This window comes from Microtus ochrogaster, chromosome 10, assembly GCF_000317375.1.
Source record: "Microtus ochrogaster isolate Prairie Vole_2 chromosome 10, MicOch1.0, whole genome shotgun sequence".
NCBI lineage: Eukaryota > Metazoa > Chordata > Mammalia > Rodentia > Cricetidae > Microtus > Microtus ochrogaster.
Window position 1 is genome coordinate 85,440,368 of NC_022016.1, and position 19,994 is coordinate 85,460,361.

The 19,994-nt window shown below is 49.2% G+C and overlaps 1 protein-coding gene across 6 annotated transcripts in view; it reads left to right on the forward strand.

Moving 5' to 3' along the window:
• Window positions 1-14,032, forward strand: part of Vps13d (vacuolar protein sorting 13 homolog D) — a 227,774-nt gene extending 213,742 nt beyond the window's left edge. For 3 of the 6 annotated variants that reach the window (XM_026782068.1, XM_026782067.1, XM_013348600.2), the window contains 3 exons: window positions 3,912-4,043; window positions 10,138-10,378; window positions 11,458-14,032. In XM_026782068.1, the coding sequence (XP_026637869.1) occupies window positions 3,912-4,043; window positions 10,138-10,378; window positions 11,458-11,589 (505 nt within the window). In that variant the 3' untranslated portion in view covers window positions 11,590-14,032. The remainder of the gene's footprint in view (window positions 1-3,911; window positions 4,044-10,137; window positions 10,379-11,457) is intronic. The other 3 variants (XM_026782066.1, XM_013348601.1, XM_013348603.1) reach the window with 1 other exon arrangement.
• Window positions 14,033-19,994: the final 5,962 nt, after the last annotated feature.

The window sequence follows — 19,994 nt, forward strand, 5'->3', positions numbered from 1 at the left end:
ATTTTGTTTTGTTTTGATCCTTTGAGACAGGATCTCATGTAGTCCAGACTGACCTTTAATTTAGCTTGCCTCAGTTAAAGGTCCTCCTGCCTTTTCTTCCTGAGTACTGGAATTACACCACTCTCCTGATTTTCCTTCCTTTTGTTTGTTTTGAGACAGGTTCTCATATGAAAGTAAATTTCAGATTTAGTTCTTTTGTCCCACTGACCTCACTTCATGTGCCCAGTGGCAGCATATTAGAGAGTGCTGTCCTAGTCAGTACCCAACATTAGAAGGGGTGCAGATAGCGAGCGTCTCATAACCACATCACGGCAGGAGTGTAAAATGGTTTTGCACCTTTTTAAGTAGCTCACACTCTCCTCTTAAGCAAATGTTTATATCCTGAAATCTGGCAAAAAAAAAAAAAGTGTGCATGCATGTGTGCGTGCGTTTGTATGTATCCAAATTCAAAGGTCACCAGGAGACATGACAAGCATGTTCATAGCCACATCACTTATCATAGCAGAACTTAGCCAGTCTCAGATATGTCATAGACATCCGTAGCACAGGGTGTTAGTAAGCAGACAGAAGTGAATCCTCCCAACAGACCCAGCATGATTAGGACCTATAGACAGCACTAGTGTGCCAGAACAGGCTTGGAAGGTGGGAAGACTGCCTAAGAAGGAAAAGCATGGACATTAGACACGAGATTTAGAATTGGGGCTGTGCCAGGGGGAGGAGGAACAGTGCCTGGATGCAGAAGACACCCAGGCAGTGGTCAGTAGTGGGGCTGTAGATGATGTTTGTTCAAATAAAGAAAAAGGCCAGTGACAATGGCAGACTTCGAACAGAGCAGGGGGAAGCCATCCTATTGTCGTCTTCCCAGTACTTGGCTCACTGGGACACAGGATAGTGACGTAACAGTCAGTCTTGTAAAACTGAGGCACAGAGCATGAACAAATGCAGGATTGCTGTTACTTGCAGAAGCGCTTGTTTATAAGGGTGATTTGAGTTCATGTGTGTGTGTGTGTGTGTGTACATATGTACATGGGTATGATTGTTTGTATGTATTCTTAGGACCTTGTGCAATGTTAAGTCTGCCTCTACTGATATATATTTTATACAATATATTATTATATTTTGTTTGTGTTTGGGTGCTTTTGGTTTTAGTGGGTTGGTTTTTGTTTTTTGTTTTGTTTTTTGTTGTTGTTGTTTTTGAGACAAAGTCTAAGTAGGCCTGGCTGGCTTCAGTCTTGCTGGCTTCATCTCTGCTTCCCAAACACTACAATTGCATGTATGTGTCACCACCATACATACTGAGTATGAGAACGGTTCTACCATACAGTGGTTCCATTTCCCTGGTGAAGGTTACTTCGTAACGTTTCTGCCAGATTTGTTCTCACGGAGACTTTAAACCCTATCCCCCAACACCTGCTCACAGCCTACCAACTTGGACATGAGAACTTGAAATTTTAGTTGTTTTAGAGGAGAAAAACTAGCTGTAGTCACTGACAAAGAAGAATGAGGAAGAGTATCTTAATCTGTCTTTCTGCCTCTCGAAAGAATGCTTGCCAGTCTCCCCTCTAAGGGAACCAACCCCTCATTTACAGAGGTGTGTCCTCTCAGTGGGGGGAGGCTGTGGGTTTTTCTTTGAATATCCTAGTGACATGAAAATGACCTCAAGCATCACAGTGTGCTCCTCCAGGCCCTAGCACTAAGCACTGAGTCCAGCATGGCCCTTGGTGTTTGGTAGAGAGGACCATAAAAATTAGGGGTAGTTTGCTGTCTGCGGGGAAGACAGAGAGGAGATGAGGATCCACGAAGGAGCTGTTCTACCTGCTCATTCTGGGTATTTCTGTGGCTTTGTAGTTTGCACGCTAGAAGATAATATATTGAGAGTAGAGATAAGGTTAAAGGAAGGGGCTCTAGAGGAAGCTGCTGAGCCAAGGAATTACTGTGTGCACTTAAATTTTTTGGTAGTGTGGGGCACAGTTTCCTCCATTCTCAGTTGGCCCATAGTTGGTGTGAGGTGTGACTTCTAGGAGCTCAGGAGCAGTCTGCCACCTTTCATTGATTTGGCAGACTTCCTTAGGTCCTTTTAGGAGGATGCAGTTCACTGTCGGTTTCCCCTTCCCTGCAGTGGTGATCCCTGAGAAAAGCAGGCCTTTTGGAGGAATAGGACACTTCTCCACAAAGGTTCCCTTTTCACAGCTACCCTTTGCTGTCCCTGGTGAACCAGACAGCGGCACCCCGGGAAAGTCAAACTTAGTTGAAAGGAGGTAGGAAAGTGAAAGTGACTCCCCCGTCTGCCTCTTGGAGGGGTCTTTGGTCTTCTGTGTAGCAGCCAGTGGCCCCTTCAGGCAAAAGAACCATGGGAATTCTTTGGGGGAAACATGTCATTGGTCTGTCTAGATAGTAAAATGGCAGCAGTTGTTTTGCCAGGCCAAGAGGCTAGAGTATGCCACCTAGAAAAGTCTACCCAGCTCCTTCCTAGGATCCCCTCACATATGGTGATCTGCTGGCATCCATAGCTGAGCCCTTAAGAGGTTCCTCTCCCAGTGGACTCACAGTGTCTGCCTGTACCGCTATCCCTGCTTTCAGGGAGAACTCTGGGGTGAGAGCCATTGGAAGGATTGAGACTAAGCACAGCGGGAATATGTATAATATGTGCTATAATTGAAACCACCCCATTACCCAGTCAGTCCCTCAGTGCAAGCCCCTGCATCCTCCTCCAACTTTCCACATGACTCCTGCAAACCAAAGCTAAAAGGACACAAGACACCCTCATAACTAAGTATTTGAGACTTGTATGTGTGAGGGGGATGGGAGATCTGGCTTCCTACGAGCTATCAAACACCCCCATGGCACCTTCTGGAACCAGAGCCTGCTGAACTCAGCCTGACCTGGGTTCAGAAACACATGCAATGATCTTAGCTTTGCAGATAGCCTGTGGCAAGTTCCAGGCTGCTGCTTCCCGGGTCCTACCCCGACCTGCCCTGCAGGACACTTCTCCCTGTCAGACTCTCCACTCCCACCAGTCCATGGTCCTAAAGTGCTGATTCAGTGTGGCTGCCTGCTCCTCCCTTTGAGCTATGTCTAGAGAGGGATGTTTTCCTTCAGTGGGTTCCAGGAACAAATAATAAAGAGTACAGCAAGTACAAGGCCGAGGACAGACCCAGTGCGCTCTTATCAGTCATCTGAAGTATGCACCGCCTTTCCAAGACAAATATGGACTCCTGATTCTAGGAAAACACCAAAAAGTATTTATCAATTACCCTGTCTATGGTTTGTGGAAAAAGACAACAGCAGCCGACCCTGAAAGCCATAGCAAAGCAGATTCTTTTGGGCAACCAGCAGCCAAGTGGCATGAGTTAGGGCTGCTGCTGTGTCCTAGGACTAGTCCCTTCACATGGCCACTGCATTCCTTACCCTTTGCTCAGGAGACTAGTTCACCGCTCAGGAGCCTGGCAGCATAGCAGGTCATACTAAAGCCCAGGCCCGTTGGTATTCCTCCTGAAGCCACTGCACGTCCCCAGAGGCCAACCCAAAGAGATCCCTAGCAAAACGTAATAAACCGGTATGGTCCATTGGGAACCTTACAGAGCTGCAGTGATGGGTCGGTCACCTATCCTCTTCAGCACAAGCCTGATGGGGGTACTGGTACTCTCTTATTTGCTCCCACAACCAAGAGGTGGGTTGTGCCAGCTCATTACACAGAAAGAGAGATTGAGGCCAAGGAAGTCAGCTGATTAAGCCAATAGTCCTGTAGCCAAAGGATTGTGAGGCCCAGTCTGAATTCACAGTGGGCATGCTGTAGCCCACACAGCCCTGCTGCAGCTTCCTCCTGTCTATAAGCAGTGCCTTTCCAAATGAGGATGGAAAATCATTTCAACCTTGACACTTAACCTCTTCCTGTCCATTTGTCCCTCTAGGACCCAAGCCCAGAGGGTTCGGAAGCCGCGCTGCTGCACTGGCCCCCAGGGATTGCTTCCTCGCTATTCTGAGAGTCAGGCAGAAGGACAGGAGCAGCTCTTCAAGCTGACAGACAACATCCAAGATGAGTTGTAAGTGGGGGCTGAAGAAATGGGTCCACTGTGTTTCCTTGTCTGTCTTTGAGTCTGAGAAACGTCCCAGTTACTCAGGAGTTTCAGCCTTGAGAAAGGCTGAAGGCTTGCTTGTCCTGAATGTCTGATAGATCTCAATATAACTACTTATAAATGGCCTTTACTGGAGGGAGTGACTTGGAGTCTGTTTCAGAGTGGACCTTGCTATGCTGACTCTGCAGCGTGAGTCTTTGTGGAGGTAGCTCAAAGAGAGGCCGGGGCGTGGGGTGTTAGAAGATGGTTTTCCTATAAACAGTTTCCTTAAACTTTGGTATTCAGTGTTTGCTATAGAACACCAGCAAAATGAACCACAAACCACTGCCCATAGAATGTTCTGGAAATGTGTTTTCTTGATTGTTTTGTCACCCTTTTAGTAACCCAGGATCTTGTCACATTTTCAGCTACTGAGATTTTAACTGATGTGGCAGTCATGGCTGTCCTTGGCAATATTCTGTGGAAGCCCTCAGAATGTAAAGTGCTCTGTGACTTGCCCAGACGTGAGAGGACTGCATCTGGGGCATAGTAACTTGTGTCTTCTAAGGCGAGGCGAGCTAGGGAGGATCTGAACACTGTGGTGTTGCTGGCTGATGGAAGGGTTCAGGGAGAGATTGGTTCCTGGCATGGTCTTTAGTGTCATTGGTGGAGACAGTACCAGAGAGGCCTCGACTCACATCTCATATCTTATGGGAACGGGGACATAGAAAATGAAGTCCAGGATTTAAGAGATGGGATATGGCATCTTCCTAGATGTGTCCTGCCATGCTGTCACTGGAGCTTCTCTAGATAAGGCTTTGCTCCCTAGCAGCATGCCGTGCACAGAGTGGCTTCAACAACAGACATTTAGATATCTGCTTCTGAAGGCTGAGAGGGCTGAGACTGCCCATATACTACATTGTTGATGGGACTTTGGGCCTCCAACTAGAGAGTCACTTCTCAGCCAAGCAGGGCGTGGTATAGACTACTAGAATGGGAGCCACTGATGGCTAGGGTGTCCACTCGCTCGAGAACCCTCCAAACCCAGAGCAGTGCCTGGGATCCGAGTCATTCATTAAGTTCAACGCTTGTGTGGAACTGTCCCACTTCCCAATCCCTGGAGCTTTAGGGGTGCTATCAAAGGTTAAGTAAGGGTTGAGGGATGTAGCTAGGCTGATAGAGTACTTCCTAGCATACACTGAAGCTGGGCTCCATCCCCAGCACTGCCTAAACCAAAAGTAGTGGTATTTGCACTTGGGATTGGAGGCAGAAGGATCACAAGTTCAAAGTTGTCCTCAGCCACCCTGCATAGTGAGCCTGGGCTATAGGTATTCCTGTCTCAAAAAGAAGGGTAGGCTAAGTAAAATTATAGACCCTTGAGTGTTATATTTTAGATTCTTTGCTAACCTACCTCTATACTATCCAAACCATCCCTGGTCTTTGCAACAAGATTCATTTGTAATCGAATGACATAAGGCTAGAAAGCACGAGGGGGAAAACAGCATAGTCCAGTCACCATGGGATTCCTGCCCACGTGGTGCACACATGGGAAACAGACCAGGGAACTGATCTGGAGTCAGGGTGAAACCAGTGAAATCGACTTCATGAAATGCTTGACGTTCATGTGATCTGGGCACAGTGACTGCCGGAATGAATTTTGACTTTGAAGATGAAAACCCTGTGTCTCCACCCAAGCTGAGGGTGGAACCTGGCCAGTGGGTGGTAAGGGAGGCATGTGACCTCAGTCTTCCTGGGCATACAGGAGGTCAGCAGGGTCTGTGGCAGGCATGGCTCAGAGTGTCCTCACTTACCAGCCTGTCCCCAGGGCAATGTGAGTGGTCCAGACATCTGTCTGCAGGAAGGGGTGCTCAGGAAAACCTCGGTGCTGACTTCTGCCTCTGACTTTTATCCTAGATTTGTAATTAAAAACATGTTTAAGAACCTCATTATTTGCATATTTCCCTCAGAGTTAACCCGTTAAAAGGGTCTTTAATACCTTGCTCTACTGTGCTAACTAAATGTTTCCACATTTTTTTCCAGTTAGACTCACTGTTTTACTTCTGGAAAATATTGTGTAATGACTTCCTGACGGAGCAAAGCCCCACAAGTCCCCAGCACCGCAGCAGCTTCAACTTTGATCTCCCACATCAAGTTGCATTTAGTTTTGTGGGTTTTTTTCCATTTAATTAAACAGTATTGAACAGATTGTCACTGCCATCCAATTTAAGGTCTGCTCAGGCCTCACAGCAGGTTCATCAGCGGTGCCTCTGTTATTCCTTCTCAGCCTTAATCCAGGCCCGGGATGAAGCTGCTGTTAAAATAGCGCTTGCCTATAGGATCCGCTTTCTGAGCAGCGCCTGCTTTGCGGCCAGGGTCTGCTTTAGTTGTCTTTCCATTTGCTTGTTTCCCGTGAGATGCCGACTTCTGGTATTTCAGCAAGGCCACCACTCAGATTGCAGGCCCGAGGAGCTACTGCCTCAGCAGAGTGGCCCTTGGGGTCTTTAGCCATTTAGATAGAAAGTAATGCTTAAAAGATTTTTTTTCTTAAATACAGAAAAGTATATAAAAAAAAATCAAGACGGATTTGGAAACCTTACGCTTCTCTCCTTAGGTATTTGTCTCCTAGAGGTGTGGGGGGGCACACCTTTGAAGAAGAGGATCCTCCCCAAAGTAGCATGCTAAAATGCTGAAGTAGCATGCTTAAATGCCATCTTCGTCTTGCAATGAAGCCAACTCATTTACATGGCTAACAGAATCAAACAGAATTCAGAAAACAAATGATAGTGAAAATCCCCTTTGTTCTCTCCCTCTCTGTCCCTTCCCCTCGCCTCCCCCCTTTCTTTGCTGGGAATGTATCCCAGGGCCTTCCATGGCTCGGTGGGCACTGTGTCTCAGCCCCAGCCCTAGCTCCAGCTTCACTTTCCCAGCCAGGAACTAATCTGTCAGCGATGTTTGACACCACAAGACTTGTGACTGACAGGTTACCCGGCTGCTCAGATAAAAGTTCTGAGAGACTCACAGCCCTGGCATCCCACAGCCAGCGCTGCACACCTGTGCAGTTGAACTCCTCCAGACCTCCTGGTGTCTTTACTGTCACCTTCAGAATCCTTGCCAAGTACAAACTCGGTGGTGTTCCTCATCAAGCTCACGGTCTAGCAAGTCAGGCAGACCTGTTTGGGAGGAGAGGGCCATAAAACGGGGAGAAAAGGACTTTCACTCCTTTGCACTTGCTCCCCATTGCCTGCCACGGAGGGTAGAGTCTCTGTCCTAAAAGAAATCTGAGCTGTGTTTCGCGGGGTGTCCAGTGGTTGGGTTTACAGAGAGGACCTCTCTGCCCTATGAGTCAACAGATCATGGACAGACAGTGTCCCTCCTGTCACCCACGAGGCTTTTCATCAGCCCATCTGTGGGCCAGCAGCAGCGAGGAGCGGGAGTGGAAGTCCAAGTCCAGGTATCAAAGTATGGTGTCCCGCCATGGCTGGCAGGGGTGCGGGCACAGAGGAACAAAGGCAGGAGTGAGTAGGTCAGGGGAGGGAAGAGCCAAGAGAGCACTGCTTTGCCCCCACCCCCACTCCTCACCACGAGTGACAAGTTCAGGATGAGCATGTGAAGGGGCTGCTCGGGAGCCGTCTGAATGAATCTTTGATACGGTTTCCAGATTGTTTTGTGTATGGGGGTGGGGAGCAAGCAGAATGACAGAGTGCTGTTGATGGGACCCCAAAACTTGACCTTGAGTAATGTTTTGCAGGGGAAGCCTCAGCAAAGATGGGGAGACAGCCATTGGCTACCCAGGCCCTGGGTCATTACCCAGTGCTTTCTCCCCTAACTCTGCCCTTGGTTCTGATTTGACGTTGCTTTGAAGGCCTTAAGACAATGAATGTAAGAGCAGCCGCAGCAGCCCCAGGGCATGAGCAGGGCTCCTGTGCCCAGAGTGCCAATGTGGCAACTAGGGCTGCTGTGCTGGCTTGTTCTGTCCATCATGGGTCCTCTCCATGTGGTGTTAACTGAAGGGGCTAGTAGGCAGCACCATCTCCCTCAGAGATGAGGGCACTGAGCTACCAAAATACAAGCTCCCTTGCCAGAGGGCTTGTGGACCCTCCTTGCCTGCCTAGCCCAGTTTTCCCTCACCGTGCTGTCTGCCTTTCAGGAGCCACCATTTCTCCTTAGGTTTCCTGGCCTGTAAGAGGACTAAGACATGGCAGCCTCCTAGAAAGCAGTTGGGAAGTGTGCTCAGGACCAGCCCGCATGCCCTTAGGTGTACAAGTATCTTTCTCAGTGTTACCAAGTCCTCAGAGGCGCCTTGGTGAAGGATGGAGCCAGTCTCGGCAGGATGCTATAACATGTGTGCCTGTTATCACCTTGCTTCCTAGCCACCTTTGGAGCCCCTCAAAGAGTCGGGGACATCCTTCATGGCTGAGCTCCTTGCCCGCCTGTGCTCCAGAACAAAGTTGTTCCTGACTGTTTCCTTCATTTTCCATCCGGTTCCAGCTGGTCCTGTGATGTGCCTGCCCTCTTCCTTCTGTCTCCCCATGCCCTCCCCCATTCCCGTCTCCTCACTTAGCAATGTGGCCCCTGCCTCTCAGAGTGCCTCTCACGAGGAAGCTGTACTAAGCCAGCTGAGCAAGGAGGGCCGCTGGGCGCTGCTAATTTTGGCAGTGAGACTTTATAAGTCTACATTCTCAGCATTGCCAACCAGTTAAATGAGAACAGCAAACCCCAATTTTTGTCATGGGAGCCATAGTTAAAATGACGACTAGAACAAGGTGAGTATTTAGCAAGTCCACACGGTGACTGACTCTGACTGACTCAGTGGTGGGTACTCAGGAAGTCATATGGGTGTGCAGTGGACCACGCCCAGGCTTAGAGCACCACTGAGAGACAGGATGCTTAGCCTGGAGGCAGAATGAAATCTCTGGCAGTGCCTTGGCAGGCCAAGGTGTTGAAATATCAGCAATCAAGAGCCAGGGCTTTCGAGAGTCAGGACGGTGACTCTGGCTGGGGAGGAGGGAGGAAGTGAAGTGTAACCTAGATAGAGGTCTGCTGCAGAGGGGAGAAGGAGGCCCAGCCACGCGTGGGCCTGACAGGACAGCCCCTGCTTGCTGGCCTTCTACTGCCCTCAGTGATTCTGCCCTCTCTGAGGATTTTGTGCCTTGTGACCCTGGACCAAGGCTACCCTGGACCTGGATCCATGGCAGTACCAGGTGGAGCCTTGACGCCGAGCAAACATAACTTAAAACCCCAAGGGTCACAGCAGCCTGTGTCAGTCAGCTCTTAGTATGCTTGCCGTCACCCAGGGTGCCTTGCTGTCCCTGGCGCTCAGGCACACTATGAAAGGCCAGCATAAGATACAGGCAGCTACCAAACTAGGAAGGCTGTCGCTGTGTCTTCCAGGCTGACCTCCTGGCTCAGCAGCCGAACAGAGAGGTGTGACTTACATAAATCTCCACATCAGTCTGAAGGTGCTGAGGGCTCAGTCTTTTTCTTTTTCAAAGCTAAGTTATTTCTTAGTGGCCTGGGATCTCTTAGCCGCCATGACTATAGTTCTGAGATGGAAGTGGTGTCTCAAGCCCTGTGTCCCTGGTTGTACTGATCAGGGGTCAGAGGGAAGACATAAATGCAGGTGTGCAGACCCTGGCTGTGCAGTCTGGCAGACCTGTCCCCTCACATCATCAAGCCCCCACTGTTGTCTCTCAGGGTCTAGCTGGTCTGTGTTTCTCTAAGTCGTAACTATCCTAAAGCTCATTGAGCACCCCAAAAGCTCACTGAGCACCCCACAAAGCCCATTTCAGAACAGGAGTTTGTTTCTGTTTCTGGAACTCTTGGCCAATATCCCTTGTTCATGAGCATCCTGCAGCTGAGAGTGTGCCGTGGGTATGGGCCTCCAGCATATACCCATATGGCCAAGTTCTTCCTAACACAAACTTACAAATGGGGAAACTGAGGCCCAGAGTAATGAAGCCACACACGTGGTAATTGGGAAGCCTGGGTAAAGCCTAGGCTCCAGACCCCAGAAACCTCAGGGATGGCCTGTCCCCAACATGGAACAGCTAAGCATCACGTGTTCTTCTCTCTCCCCACACAGCTTCATAGCCGTGGAGAATATCGATAGCTACTGTGTCCTCATCTCCTCCAAAGCCGTGTACTTCCTGAAGAGTGGGGACTACATAGACCGAGAGGCCATTTTCCTCGAGGTCAAGTATGATGACCTCTACCACTGCCTTGTCTCCAAAGACCACGGGAAGGTGTATGTGCAGGTGACCAAGAAAGCTGCCAACTCCAGCAGTGGTGTGTCCATCCCAGGCCCGTCCCACCAGAAGCCAATGGTGAGTACAGCTGTTCCTTGTCACTCATGTGGACCACCTGCTCTACCGGACACCCTGGGTGTGTTCTCCTGCATTTGTGTCCCTGAAACACAGTGCCGAGTGCTGATGATGCCGTGAGTCCAGGAGGGTGACAGGGAACGCACTGTATTGTTTTTCTTTGATCTATGCTGACAACTAGCGTGAGGCACATTTGATAGGTGTTTGTAAATAAAAATGATACTTTATCTCCGCAAATTGAGAGGTGTTGTGCCAGAACGTCTAGGTAGAGATGCCCTGCTGCCTTCTAGCACGCACTTCCTGCTGTTCCCTCAATGCTGTTAGGGGAGGGGTCAGGGCAGGTGGCTTCTTCAGGCCACTTGGCAACTCTGGCGCAAGCTGGGGCTCAGACCCGGATGACCCACCTGATCCCCATGCTGTGTCTACACCTCAGAGCGCCTTACTCTGCTGAGCTGGTCCAGCACCCACAGCAGAGCACTTGCGAGGAAGTAGCAGCAGGACCACCTGTCGGTCCTGCACCCTTCAGAGCGGCCATGTGCATCTCTGGTCTTTCTGTAGACCAGAAAAGCCATCTTGCTGGGTCTCTCCTCTGGAGCTCTTCAACATTCCCCATTCTCTCAGGAATGAGCTCAAATGGGGATCATTGGCTTAAATTAGAGCTGGTTGATTAAAAGTTAATGCCCCAAAGTGTGCATTTTCCACCAAGTGTGCCTCTCCACCACTGTCTCCCGCTTTCAGGGCGAGCTAGCTGTGTAGTGTTCTGGGTAATAACGGATTTAGGCCTGTGTTTACTGACTCTTTTTCCTGTGCTGGCCACCACCAGGCTTTGGACTTGAATAAGAAGTTCAGTCCATTGTCCCTGTCTTACCTCTGACTGGAATCTCATCCACTCTGGTCACAAGTGCTGGTGGTGATAGTCTGCTTGTAGTAACTGGGATATAAACTAAAGCTGGATCAGAGTGAACCAGACACACTGTCTTGGCTGCTCAGATGGGAACTGTTCTTGGGTGCTGTATCTTGCCCTCTCTGTGTGGTTGGCTGCCCTGTCTCAGGGCAGCGTGCTCATCCTTGTCTCTCTCTAGGTGCATGTGAAATCTGAGGTCCTTGCTGTCAAGTTATCACAGGAAATCAACTATGCCAAAAGTCTCTACTATGAACAGCAGCTTATGTTAAGACTCAGTGAGAATCAAGAGCAGTTGGAACTGGATTCCTGAGGACACCCGGCTGCTGGAGAGGGATGCTCCAGACAGAACTAGGAGGACAGATGCCCAGACTCATGCTAAAGGAAGCCAGAAGAGTGTTTGGGGGCGATATCAAGGAACAAGGAAAAAGAAATTCTCACAGGGAAAAATGTAAGCAGAAAACCATATTAGTTTGTGGGGCAGGGAGTTACTTTAGATTATGGGGAAATAATTTTTAAAAGTATTGATTGAATAACGTTAAAAATGTATTAAGATGGATCTAATTTTTAGAGTGCCCTGTATTTTGTTAACATGTATATATGTACAACTGTGTGTTTGTAAATACATAGAAGCTTCCGAGCAGGGCTGTGCTGTGTGTGAAGATTTGTTACCTGTACAGTAATGTAAAGTTGGACTAGATTCTCTGTCTTACTAATTCTGCACGACTCCTGCAGGGAAGTCCCTGTGGGAAGGTGGTTTTGGAAGTTGAAGGATACACTGTGTGGGTTGCAAATGCGGTCGGTGTTCAAGGGTGAGCCTGCAGTCACCTAGATGGGAGCAGAAGCAGAGCCACCATGGCAAGGACTAGAGACCAGACGGCGCCCTTCTTTGTTCTTACCCACGTTATAGGGAGTGTTTGAATTTCTCAGGCAAGTCTCTAATTTCTACCTACTGGCCTTCTCCAACCACTCCACCCACCTGGGAGGTAAAATGGTCAGTTGCTGAGGTTTTCCTTGTGCAGTTTGTGATGAGAGGTCAGAAGCATCGGTGGACTCTCCTGACACAGGTGAAATAATCCCACTTCCCACCGTGATTTTGATAAAACCACATGCTGATGTCACAGCACCACAGCCTCCTAGGAACACGATCTGGATGGAGAAGGTTCCAGAAAAGGGTGTGTGCTATGAATACTGAAAGGGTATGGTATGGGAGCTTGGTACCAGATTCTTGGCCAAAGCGTCTTGTCCTTGGTTCTAACCTGAAGCCTGGTGTGCGGGTGAGGGGCTTCCTGGGACTTACTTTTGGAATTTCCCTTTTCTAGAAGGACTAAGCAAATAGGAGGGAGGAGAGGGCGGGCCTCGCCCCACACTGGGTAGGAGGAGGGCGGGTCTCACCCCATGGATATGTGGAAGGTTTTAGTGTTTATAACCCTTCTGAGACACAAATGGAGCTGATTTGTTCCTCCAACTCAATCCTGTGCGTGTGCTCACGCCCACCATGGCACGTGCATTGATAGGTAAGGCAGCCCTGAAGGAGCACTTTAGCTACACAGTATTTTCAAGGGTCTGTCTTCTTGACCTCCACATTTGCCCTCTTCCCTGAACCAGACTTGACTTTTGTGGGTTGGGTCTTTGGTTGGCAAGTCATTTATTCGCTGGGGAGGGCAAGATGGTGTCAGTGCCCCTGTTGGAGATTCACAGCTGAGGAGGAGAGTCTAACCCATCATAGACTTCTTCACCAGCCTGGACCCCCACACCCACATAAGCCCGGCCGGGGTCTTGTTATCAGTAACTCACTGCCTGAGACCTTGATCTCTTACAGAGGAGGCTTCAGAAGCATCAATTGTGTGTCCCCTGCCACTTGCTGGGACAGTCGCTTCAAACATCCCCACCACTTGAAGGGACTAGTGTCGCTAGGGGAAGTCCGCCCTGCCCTGGACACCTTAATCTGGGTTTCTCAGTCTGTAGCTGGTGCTTCAGGAGGACCCAGGGAAAATCAGACACCCTCCCCTGGTTCCTTTCTAATTTAATCAGCTCTTTAAATAACTGTCCCTCTCCTGTGATGGCACACCCCCTCCCTCTGATACTTAGCCTTAGGAAAGGGTATTAAAATAGGGCTTGGAGACCACATAGGGAGGGGCTGCAGGTTGAAGGGAGCCCTCCTTTGAGTTCTCAGCTCTCTTGGCCTTATAGCCCTCATGTCAGGCCTGGGGAAGATCCCAGGGGCTTTCACCACTTTCTCCTGGCTTACAAGACAGAGTTCAAAGCTCCAGAAGAAACAGGCCTTGCCACAGTTCCTGTTTCCTCCTAAGCTGGTTCTTAGCCCATGACACCAGAGACTTTGCTGGGACAGTTTCATACTGCCTCAAATACAGTTCTTCTGGGAGAAGTTAGCTGATGGAGGGAAGCTGGGTAAAGAGATGTCAGAAGCCACCTAGACTCGATCAGAAAGCCAGCTCCAGGAGAGCATCCTCACCCCAGGCCTCCATGGCAGAGGCAAAGAAGTAGCCTTTTGTGCCCCCCCCCCAGCTGTTTGGTGGATACTCATCCCACTTCGGTGTTCAAAAGGGTCCAGGGCCACTTTGTGTTCAAGTGTCATTTGTGCCTCAAATAAATAAAAAGCACCATAGCTGCTCAGTGAGTGGGAAATAAAATGGCTGGTTCTTCACTATGTAAACACAGACTGTGCAACCAACCTGCACACCTCAGAGCTGGCACTGCTCTCCTGTGAAATAAAGTGCGTTGTTGACTTTCCCTGCCTGTCTGTTGCCTTCCTCCTCCTCCTTTTCTGTGTTGCCACCATTCTAGAATCATCAGCACTGACAGACATCAAACCTAGTACAATAGGTAGGTACAGCCGCAGGTAGACACCCACACCGCTGGAGTGAGCGGCTGGAAGTGGCTCTGCCCTGCAGGAGCTGTGTGCTGGGTGGTGTTCATCACCTCCTCTAGGGCCTTCGGGCTGAGCGTACAGGGTAGAGGTCATCATTTAGAGTTCAGGCAGGCGAGGAGGAGGCAGAGATGCGTGTTGACTTATGAGGGTGTGAGTCTACATAGGGTTTAGAATTGTGTTAGCAAATCAACGAGGAGGGCCACATTCATGATCCAGAATCAGAAGCAGTGGAGATGTTGCTCAGAGCACTCTGGTGGTGTGCCGGGGCTGAAAACTGGGTAAGAGGGATAAGGCTCAGGGGGAACTGGAAGGAGAGAAACTGGGGATACCTCATACTGACACCTCTAGAGTATTTGGCCATGGGTATAAAGTGGCCAACATCAGATGCCTCAAGAGGAAAAGATGGCCAGGGACAATGGCTCATACCTGTATTCCCAGTTACTCAGGCTAAAGCCTGAGGGTCCCTGGAACCCAGGCATTTCTAGATCAGCAACCCAGCAAGGAAAAGAACCAAAACCAAACAGGAAGGGTGGGCTGATCCAGGGACCTGGGTAGACATTGACTGCCTCTGTGTTCTAGGGACATGAGCTGGTTATTCTAGGGCATGTGTAATCATGCCACAGGGCAGCAGCCAGTGTGCAGAACAGGCTTGTGGTTTTCACATCAGGAACAGAGCTGGAACATACGTGTCACTTTACGTGTATAGACACCAGAGAGCAGCTTTCTAGCATTGATCTCTCCTTCCACCATGTGGGTCTTGGGGATTGAACTCAGGTCATCAGGCTTTGCTGCAAGTGCCTTTAACTGCTGAGTCATCTTGCCAACTCCCCTTTCATTTTGTAAAACATTCAGTGACTAGATTTCCTGATACAGACCACCCTTAATTCTGGCACTGAACCTCATTTCTACAGCATGTGTTAGCTTGTTATTCTTCTGCTAGGTCCCATAACTTTCGCTACTGTTCTGAGTCTTTGTGTCTTTAAAGTAGAAAATATCTATGGTTTTCTTAAATGGATCTGAGAGCGTTCCACATTTTTCTGGTTTGTACTACTTAAATTATAGTAGGCTTTCCTGTTCTAGTGTCTGAAAGCTAGAGGAGGCTGTGGGCTTTGCCTTGGTTCCTTCAGTCACTATGCCACGGTCTGGCCATTGGGGGGGATTTCAGATTCTCTACTTCTTAGGTCAGCTTTAAATGAATGAAATGTGTGCCCTGGCAGTGCTGAAGCCTGCACGGGCAGCCCGTGTGCCCTGGCAATGCTGAAGCCTGCACGGGCAGCCCGTGTGCCCTGGTAGTGCTGAAGCTGCCCATATATGCGGTTCTGTTGAACTTGTCCATATTGGCTTTCACAGTCTAAGTTGATGAGGATGACTGGCCAGGCCTCTTCCTCAAGAGGGCACCAGCTCCTATTATAAATGGTTGTGAGCCACCATGTGGTTGCTGGGAATTGAACTCAGGACCTTTGTAGGAGCAGGCAGTGCTCTTAACCACTGAGCCATTTCTCCAGACTGAGTCTACCCACCTTAAATTGCCTTTGTGCCGGATGCTTTGTTACAGCGATGAGAAAATGCATCTGAACAGCAGGCTGCTGCTGTCATAACCGTCTCTGTGTGGTTCTTAGGGGTTTAGAACTGGCTTGTGGAAGGGTGTACAAGAGTTTAGAGCTTGGGGTCAGAAAACCTAAGGTCTGTCAGCAAAAATAATGCAGCACCCTGGTGGAAGTCCAGAAGAGATGTGGTCAGTGGAGGCTCAGCTCATGAGTGGGAAAAGGACTGTTGGGAACTGGACTAGTGGCCATTCATATCATGTTCTGGCTAAGCACGTCCTGCCCACGTCCTGAGAATCTGAGTGAGGCTGAAGACAGGCGTAATGAACTAACTTGTTTCTCAGAGGAAATCGCAAGGCAACTAGTATCCCAAGCTGTGGCATGGTTACTACTCCGGCTCTTGTCCAGGTATCTGATGGCAGAGAACAGCCAGTGGAGCAGGCAGGTATAAAAAAATATTCAGTTTTGTGATAAGGAAGTATCTTAATTACTATCATATTGCTGTGAAGGGACACGGTGACCAGGGCAAGTTATAAAGGAAAGCATTTAATTGGGACTTCAGGTTCAGAGGGCGAGTCCATGACTGTCATGGCAGGAAGCCTGGCAGCTGGCAGGCTTGGTGCTGGAGAAGCAGCCAGGAGCTCACATCTTATCCGCAAGTCCACGTCAGAGAGAAAGGAGACGGGGCCTGGTGTGGGCTTTTTAAATCTCAAAGCCTACCCTAGTGACATACCTCCTCTAACAAGGCCATACCTCGTAATCCTTCCCAAAACTAGGGACCAAGCCTTCAAATATATGAGCCTACAGGGGCTGTTTGCATCCAAACCACCACAGAATGCACGAGTAAATCGAAGTTGCTGGCAAGGACCGTGCAGAGAAAATGGCTGTAATTGTTACAGGAGTGAGTTCCCTTGAGGGGGGACCTTGTGCTTTATCGTGGTACACCAGGAAAGGTTCCTCACTGAAGACTCCAACTTGTTAGAATTACAAGTTCATTTGAAGGAGAAAGACTGGATAGAGAATGCCGCTGTGAACCTTTCCTGCTGCGAAATGGGTCAAGTTTCTCCCAAGTTCAGCCACCACGGTGTACACAGAGGCCCGACAGCCGTGGGAGCTGATAGCATCACCACAGCACTGGCTGTGCAGGCATGCAGAAGTGCATGAATTATAGGGTCGCAAAAGTTCACAGGGTCCCAGAAAGCCACTGAGGCCAGGAAGTGTGGTCCAGGGTTAGAGGTCCTGCAGGAAGCCTGTAAAGCACCATTGTGTGACTCTAGGAGGGTTAACCCTGAACTGTAATGGAGACGCCAGGATGATGGAGATGCCACGCCAAGGAGAAGAGTAAGGCTACCCAAGGCCATTCGAGTCCAGCAGATCCACCAGGAGCCTCAAATGCAGGCCATGAAGCTGTAGGGCTTGGTGTTTACCTGGCCAAGTTCTGGTCTTGTTCTGGTTCAGTCTGTCCTAACTATGCCCCCCCCCTTTTTAGAATAGGGTTGTTAACTGTTCCCCATTGTATGTTGGGGGTAAGTAAAACCTAATAACTTATTTTTTAGGGCTGATAGCTAAGAGAGTTCCTGAGTTCCAGAAGAAATCCTGCAGTACCATGTTTGATCAGTTTACAAACTGTTAAGATCTTAGAGTCTGCTAGAGATGAACTAAATGTGTTTTGCGTTATAAGATTGACATGAGACTTCAGAGCCCAGCAGTGGAATGTCGTGGTTGACCATGGTGTGTTTGGGGCATCAGACTGACGAGGGAAAGCCTGTGGTGGTTGATCTTCAGTGTCAGCCCGTCTGGCTTAGGAATCACTCGGAAGACACGCCTCTGTCCGTGTCTGTGAGGAGTTTCCAAGGAGGCTTAACTGAGGAGGGAGAGTCATCCTGCATGTTGGTGGCACCAACCCCTGGATACCATTACACAGTAAAAAGAGGAGGCCAGCCAAGCACAAACACCCACCTCGACAGAAACTAGTGATCAGCTAGCACACTCCTCTGCCATGCCTTCTTACCATGATGGAGCTAAAAGCTTTCTTTTCACCATGGGGGACCTGGGCCTTGAACTCGGGTGGTCAGGCTGGGCAGCGAGAGCCTTTCCCCACTGAGGCATCTCACCAGCCTACCCATTGCTTTCTCAACTGATCACCGTCATACAGTTGGGCCTGTTAACATTCCCTTGTGGCAGGAAGAGGAGGCTCCTGAGTCCCTCACCCTGAAGCGATATGAAGCAAGAACCCACCAAAGTGTAGTAACCAATTTATTAGGGGTACAGTGGCAAGACAAACTCCCAGAGACAGGACAAAGCAGATGCCGCCGCTGATCCAGCTGCCTTCGTCCAGCTGTCTGCCCAGGAGTGAAGAGCATCATCAGTACCTCAGTACCACCACTCTGCCGCTTGCTCTAGAACCCGGCCGAGAGAGAGAGAGAGAGAGAGAGAGAGAGAGAGAGAGAGAGAGAGGTGGTCTTATGCAGATCAGACCATGCCCTAGGGCTCATAACCCCCCAAAGCCATTGGCTAAAGGGTTCAAAGGTCCCACAACAGTGATGTGTGATATCACAAGTCAGCACTGTGTTGTCATAAGGTAACATTGTGATGTAATGTCGCTTTGGAGCATTGTGGTGTCACTGGAGAACTGTGATGGTCCACTGGAACATTATGAAGTCACAGCTGAGAATTGTCATGTCACAATGTAGCTTTAGAAGGAGTAGAAAGTAGGGAAGGAAGGTCCTGAGGAGGAAGAAGACATCGTCGACAGAACTGAATGCTAACAGACTGTTAAGGACATGTGTTGGGTTCAGTGACATGGGGGACATCACCTCTAAGAAAACTTTCACTGGGATTGGGGAGTAGAAGTCGCATGAGGGGGTGAAGCTGGCCCATGAGATTGCTCCCTAGGTCAAAGCACTTGCTTGCTGTGAAGGCATGGTCACCCAAGTTGGATACTGGAACGCACATATATAGAAGTGGAGGGGAGAGCTTGAAGGCATCCTCTGACCTCCCCACATTCACCGTGGCACGTGTGTTCACACACACACGAGAGAGAGAGAGAGAGGTCAGACGTGCACATTAAACAAATACCATAATGATAAACACAAATTTTAAATTAAGAGAAAACCGTAAATTCGGTTTAAAAAGAGAGAAGATAAAGTTGATTGGCAGGCCAAGTGGAGATAATGATGTGATGAGTGGTCCCAGGATAATCGGTCTGTGATGGTGATACCCTAAGGGCAGTATGCAGCAGAGTCATAGCCTGGGTGTGGGCAGACGGACAAACGTGTGGCCTGGAGATGACCGAAAACAAGAGCAAGCCTGGGACAAGCTGTCTGGAACAGCACGCACATGCCAGTTCTAAACAAAGCCTGCAGACTGTGTGGATGTAGACCTCCCCTTCAGTGGCTTTAAATCCCATCAACTTTTAATAATACGCATGTAATCCATTTAGCGCATGTGTATTGTATAGCCTTTACTGAGCCTTGTATTTCACATGGAAACTAACTCCGATGCTCACGGTTGTGGGGTAGGTACCCACTGCAGCAGAGTCTCACACATCTGGCTTGTTCACAAGAGATCTCAGGGCCAGGGGTTGCTCACAAACTCTCAGGGTGCAGCTCAAAAGACTCCAGCTCCTGGGAGAGGCTCCTGATACCAGGCTCTCCATAAGGAGCTTTTGCTGTCAACAGTTGCTGAGGGGAGGGAGGACTTTCTTCAGTGGTGTATCCACCAGTAAGATGTCCATGCTCCTGTATGCAGCCATAATGAAACTCGATGGCTCAAAATAGAGAAGAAAAAGATAAGACAGTAGAAGGGACACTAGGTGGGAAAAGGAGGGGATCAGCAGGAGTGAGGGGGGCAGCAGAGGGTAAATGAGGTGCACGTGAACAAAATGCATTATATATGTGAATGACATGTGACAATAAAACCTATTATTAGTATAATTCATATATGATAGCTTAAAGGAGTGGGGGAGGAGGCTCTAGCCCTCATTTCCGGCATATTCCTGCATTTAAGCAGACTCATAAAGCATGGCAGACAATGGCTCAAAAGCAAAATGGAAATGCTTTTCTGATTCCACCCTCCTGTGTGACCACCTGCAGTGTGTTTGGGTTAGAGGTGTTTGCCATGGAAGCAATGCATTTCTTTGTTTTGTAAATGCAAATTTCAGTTCCTGCATGAGGTCTAAAAAAGAGAAAGTGCAGGGTGACACACATGCAACCCTGTCACTTTGGAGATTGAAGCGGAAGGGCTGAAAATTCAAGGCCAGCTTAGGATACCTAGCAAATC